The sequence below is a fragment of the Syngnathoides biaculeatus genome, chromosome 8, assembly GCF_019802595.1.
Source record: "Syngnathoides biaculeatus isolate LvHL_M chromosome 8, ASM1980259v1, whole genome shotgun sequence".
In the NCBI taxonomy this organism is placed as follows: Eukaryota; Metazoa; Chordata; class Actinopteri; order Syngnathiformes; family Syngnathidae; genus Syngnathoides; species Syngnathoides biaculeatus.
This window is the reverse complement of record NC_084647.1, coordinates 2,553,374-2,558,823: the sequence shown is the minus strand read 5'-3', so window position 1 is coordinate 2,558,823 and position 5,450 is coordinate 2,553,374. Positions and strand designations below refer to the sequence as shown.

At 44.6% G+C, this 5,450-nt stretch overlaps 1 protein-coding gene across 1 annotated transcript; it reads left to right on the top strand.

Annotated features, from left to right (window-relative positions):
- Positions 1-2,388: 2,388 nt before the first annotated feature.
- LOC133505177 (E3 ubiquitin-protein ligase rnf152-B) lies at positions 2,389-4,809 on the top strand. The gene has a single exon (XM_061828191.1). The coding sequence runs from the start codon at positions 2,419-2,421 to the stop codon at positions 3,193-3,195; it is 777 nt and encodes a 258-aa protein (XP_061684175.1). The 5' UTR covers positions 2,389-2,418; the 3' UTR covers positions 3,196-4,809.
- Positions 4,810-5,450: the final 641 nt, after the last annotated feature.

Below are 5,450 nucleotides of genomic sequence, written 5' to 3'. Positions count from 1 at the left end.
GTGCGCACGTTCAAGTGGCTTTGAAAAGAAATGACTACTTCTGGTTGGAGAAAGCGGGGCGGATGCTCAGGTGCGGCTGGGGTGAGTCACATGTGGGCGGTACTTGGCAGACTCAGGAAGAACCGGTAATCGTGAGTAGTTGTAAAAGTTGGTCTGACCTATTTTCAAATGTTTCGGAGTGTTTGTCTGTGACAAGTTGCCTTCCTGTTCAGGCAGATGGTTTTGTTCTGATGATATTTCTTCTAGAAGGAGGTGTGTCAAAAGTACTTCACTCACAGCCTTATATTCTGTACTTAGGTTGAAGTCCATATAATGCCTCGAGACTGTTAAAAGTATAGTCAGAGTACTGTGTCTACTCCTGTACTCAAAGGTGCAGGAGCAGTTTTGAAACTGCTGGGAAGAGTCAAGTTTGTAGTTTTGAAACTGCTAGGAAGAATCTGCTCAAAGAACAGCCCCACAGCTCACTATGCATGTGCCAAACACAGTATGTTACCGGTTTGATGTTGAATTTTCTGGAATGTACAATCAATCAAAAATGGAACAGATGTGATCAACTTATCTGACCTTTGAAAAACAGTTTAAGAAGATGATATAATACAGACGTTATCTTTTGCAGGGTTGGGGCCTTGCCTTGGTGGGAGCAAAACTTGGAATGGAATGGCTAGCAAACGGCACCCTATTCTACTATTTTAATCAGTAACAGCAGAATAATAAGCAAGTGATAAACAAGCAATATGGTCTTTACATGTTTTCAGCACTTAACATCAAACACTTGTATTTAGAAAAAGAACATAATAATGAGTTGAGTTCAACTCGTGTGGCGCAGAGGATATGTGCAGGCCTTAAAACTGACCAGCAGATTTGTCACTTCGTCTCTCTGAGGTTGAGTTTTATTCCCTGTCACTTCAAGGCTGTAAATCCTCGTGTTTGTAGGTTTATCATTGCAAACAAGAAGGAACCTGGGAAAATTCGCTCTATTTACACAAGCAGAGCACTTTTTAATGTTATGCCTATCCAGGTGTTTGATACCATTGAGGTAAAGGTTGTCTTGTTGTTCCACGCCAAATTCCTCCAACCATGCATTTGTGCAGGCACGAGAAATCCATCCATTATCAAGCCACACATCCTCACAAGGGTCACGGGAAAGCCAGAGCCTATCCCCGCTAGCTTCTTGCGAAAGGCAGCCTACACCCTGAACTGGTCACCAGTCAGTCGCAGGCCAGATATTGACTTCGTCACTGAGTGGGAATCGATCCCACGCTGCCTGCACCAGATTCAGACGTGTGTACCTCTACCCCATTAGTGAGTCTTCTGCGGGCATGCTGGGATACAATTGGATGATAAAGGATTCAGGCAAATAAATGTTTACATAAATGTCTTTTTTTCCTGATTTTTTTTTTATGATTTATTGTGGAGACTATGGGGTCTGGCCTAATCACATGGCTTATTAATTCAATAATAAATGGGTTTCCAGGCTTTTGTCAATATGGTATATTTTACATTTGTTCCAGGTGTAAATTTTTTTACTGGAAGCTGTATATTAAAGATTCACAATACTGTGGAAAAAAAATCATTTGAATGTACCAAATTCAAACATTAGTTGCACATGATTCAAGTATTTTCAAAGAGGGAAAATTGGATGCACTTAATCATATGCGATTGTTGCAGTGATCAAATGAGTAACCTTTTACTGTAGCTTGAACAATTCTTTTAATTGGATTTGGTTCTACAAATATCACTGTTATACATTCAGTATGAGGATTAAAAATTGTTTCATTACAGTAGATTGTAGTACAACGTGTATACATCCAGATTATGATTAAGGCAACAGAGAACTGCGTGAACACAAAGATGCATTCTCAAGGGCCAAATATTCACACGTTCAAATCTGATTTCCTTTGGAGCCATCCAAACTCCTTGCAAAAACACAAACACTGGGTTTTATTCTGTTTGGGGGGGGTGGAGGAGTATTTGAACACTTAATTTGTTCAGCAAGTGAATTAACGGCCCCCACCGGCCTGCACCAAGGAACAAACTGTACGTTGGTTGTTTGAGTAAGTGTCCGTGCACACCCTCTGTCGAAACTGTGTCTTGAACTGGACTTAAAGGGGACGCAGGGCCGCCGTCGTCGTGGTGGGTGGATGATTCTTGGAGTCATTGACTCGGTGCAGCATGACATCATCCGTTCGCGCACGGAATGAGGGCGAAATGAGGCCACTTGAAAGCTGAAGAGAAACCCCGAGCGTTCAGGTTTGACTGGCCGACGCCCTGCCCGCTCTGCATCCAGGATGATGAGAAAGTCTGCGGGGATGATGGCGTTTCCGTGAGCACAGCGGAGAGGAGGGGGGAGTATGGGGGGAGGGGGGTAGACGTCAGCATCTGTCCGCCAGCTCCCTTTGTGTTCAACGGAGAATGTGAATGGCGAAAGATGACATGGCAGAGGTAGATTTGGCGTCCACCGGAGCGGACCCCCGCCTGCAGCCCCCTTCCGCCTTCCCCTACGAGGAGTACGAATGCAAAATCTGCTACAATTATTTCGACCTTGACCGGCGGGCGCCGAAGATCCTGGAGTGCCTCCACACGTTCTGCGAGGAGTGCCTCAACACTCTCCATCTCCGGGAGGAGCGGCCATGGCGCATCAGCTGCCCCGTGTGTCGCCATCGGACGCCGGTGCCGGATTATCGGATCCAAAACCTGCCGAACAACACCAAGGTAACGGAGGATTTCCCGCTCTACATAGACTCCGACCCCCTGCCCCAGGACGCCCTGCCACCGTACCCTCCGCCGCTGCACCCGGCCCTCGTCGCCCTCCGCCGGGAGGAGGCGTCGGGGGGGTCCGGCAGCAGCCAAAGCCAAGCCACGCCGTCCACGACCGTGTCCACGGCTACGACCATCTCTCAGGACTCTGTGCGTTATGAGAGCTGTCAAAGCTGCAAGCGAGTGGCTTTAACCACCGGCTGCGTATGTGTGATCTTCTCTTTCCTCTCTATGCTGGTGTTGCTCTTCATGGGCCTGATCTTTGTGCACAGTCACAGCATCCCCCCCTCCCCGGCGGGACCCATCTGCCTGTCGGTGGCCAGCATTCTGGCCATGTTCTCTGTGGTGGTCACGTGGCTCATCTGTTGGCTCAAATACAGACCAGACCATGAGACGGGCCGCTCATCTACCGCCGGTAACTCGCGGAGAAACGCCTGAGCCGGTTTGGCTGTCTGGTGGTCTAGGACTGACATTCTCCTTTGAGCCTTCCTTGACTTTTTCTATTGTTGAAAGCATCCCGAATGGCCTTCGATCAGTGCAAGAAACACCCAAAGGCCTTTGTTGTTATTTGGAGCAATAGGCCACCGTGACCCCGATTGTCGAGAGACCAAACTGCACTTGGCATTTGGACCACGACTGATGACTTCAACTGTGCTTGATTTGGTGACTGAGTGTAAGGTGCTTCATTCCTCCAACTTGGAACATTTTTCGCACTACTCACTGTATGGTACCTCCCCATTGCATTGCAAATACGTGAGGTAGTGGTTCGATGTACTGTAATGAGCGCTTTATGCACACCTTCCACCTCATCCAGCTTTAATAACTGGATGACACTGTTTCCCTTCTTTTCCTCAATGAAAACAGCAACTGCGTGATTTGATATATTTGGTAAAGCTCAGAGGGATGTTCTCAGTGAAAGTTTGATTTTTTTTAACTGTCTTTGTCAATATATGTGCAGAATTGAAAGGTTAAGACCATGTTTTGTGATTTTTTTTTTTAATTAAGGGGGCGTGCGTTTTTCTGACAATTGTGCCTCACCTTGTTGCTCAGTGGAGCAAACCTTTACTGCATATCATCAACATGATCTGCATTTCCACTGCAACAAACCATCCACTGCGTCCAGTGGGCCCCCACTATTTGCATGGCATAGGGGCTGCGAGGGGGGGGGGGGTGAATAATTCACACCCGCTGTAATTGCCTTGAAGTAATATATTGTTTTACACAACAATACTACGATGAGGCGTTTTCGGGTTTGGGTCCCTCCATAAAAGAAAATTAAAACAAAGAAAATTACAAAAACATTGATGGGTCAATCCGCAGGTACAGAACCACAATAATGCGTGGGTTGGGCACTGTAATTATATTCCAGCATTCATATATCACAATTATAAAATGTTTCCAACATGGTGTTCCTTCACTGCATTTTTACTTTTGTACAGTCAACTTGCTTTCCATCTACCTAAAAGTTACAAGTTAAAAAAATGCAGCGTGTGGTCAGAAGGTTAAAGTAATTTACAGTCATATCCTGGGAATGTCTATAAAGCGAGATGTTTTTAGTTTTTTTAAGTGTTGCTCATACAATCAGCCACATGAAATGTGGTACACAGTAAGGCTGATACCAGATTTGAGGTACCGAGTTAGGGAACTTCTTGCACTTACCAGATGGATCACATGGAGCATGTGGAATGTAATTCTAAATCATGTTTTCACTCCCCACCCCACTCCTGTCGTGTCGGCATTCGGTGCTGATAGAATCTCAGTGTGACCATTTGGACATAAAAGTGTTTCAATGTCGCACTTCTGAAATTCCCATTAGAGACACAGATAAGAATCATAACTCTGCAAACTACACACTCGGTTCCAAGATTGATTTCAATCGTCCTGCTTAAACCTTCTCTTAACTCTTACACTGGAAAAGCACTTTCTCCCGTCTCCCCTTTCCCCCCACAAGTAAAGGGGACATTTTCCAATGTGAACATACTGTATTTATTTCCAAGGACCTAGAAGGTGTTATTTGCTTTTATGAGACTACGTGGTTGTTGTTAAAGTATCAAACGTATTTGCACAGAGAAATGCTCTTTATGCTATGTTTTGCATACATAAATACATTTCAATAATAAAGCAAGGATGGAAAATATTGTCAATTGCGTATTTATGCTTTCCCCCCCCCTTTTTTTTTTTTTTTTACAGCTACATAGTGTCAACGGGGATTTGTTTTGATCTGGTCATAACTGAACAGAATCCAACTCAGAGATGAAGATTCCTGCCGTGTTTCAAATATGCCCCCTACCGGATGATTTGATAAGGCGTGCTTTAAAGAATAAATATGGAAATGTGACCAAGTGTACATATAGACGAAGCCAGTTATAAAATGTGACCTCCTAAGATTCAGAAATTCGTTCTGAATTGGGTCTGTGACATCTTAAATGAGGCTATCTAATAAATAAATGAAAAAAATATCCACGTCTCATAAATTTAAACTAGCACTCCTCGTACTTAGCCCAAGCGTTCACACTCGCAGCATAAACAAGTAAACAAGTCTCATGTTGAATTCGCTACGCCCACTGGTTTCTGTCAATTGGATCAGGATGTCATTGAAAATTAGCCTTGAACAAAATGCCAGGCACGGAAAACAAGTCACATTTTGAAGGGTTCCATCCACGTCATCAGGCAGGAGTTTCACAAATGTGACA

Excerpts from the sequence above, each read along its gene's own strand:
- LOC133505177 (XM_061828191.1), top strand. The coding sequence starts at position 2,419 with ATGGCGAAAGATGACATGGCAGAGGTAGATTTGGCGTCCACCGGAGCG.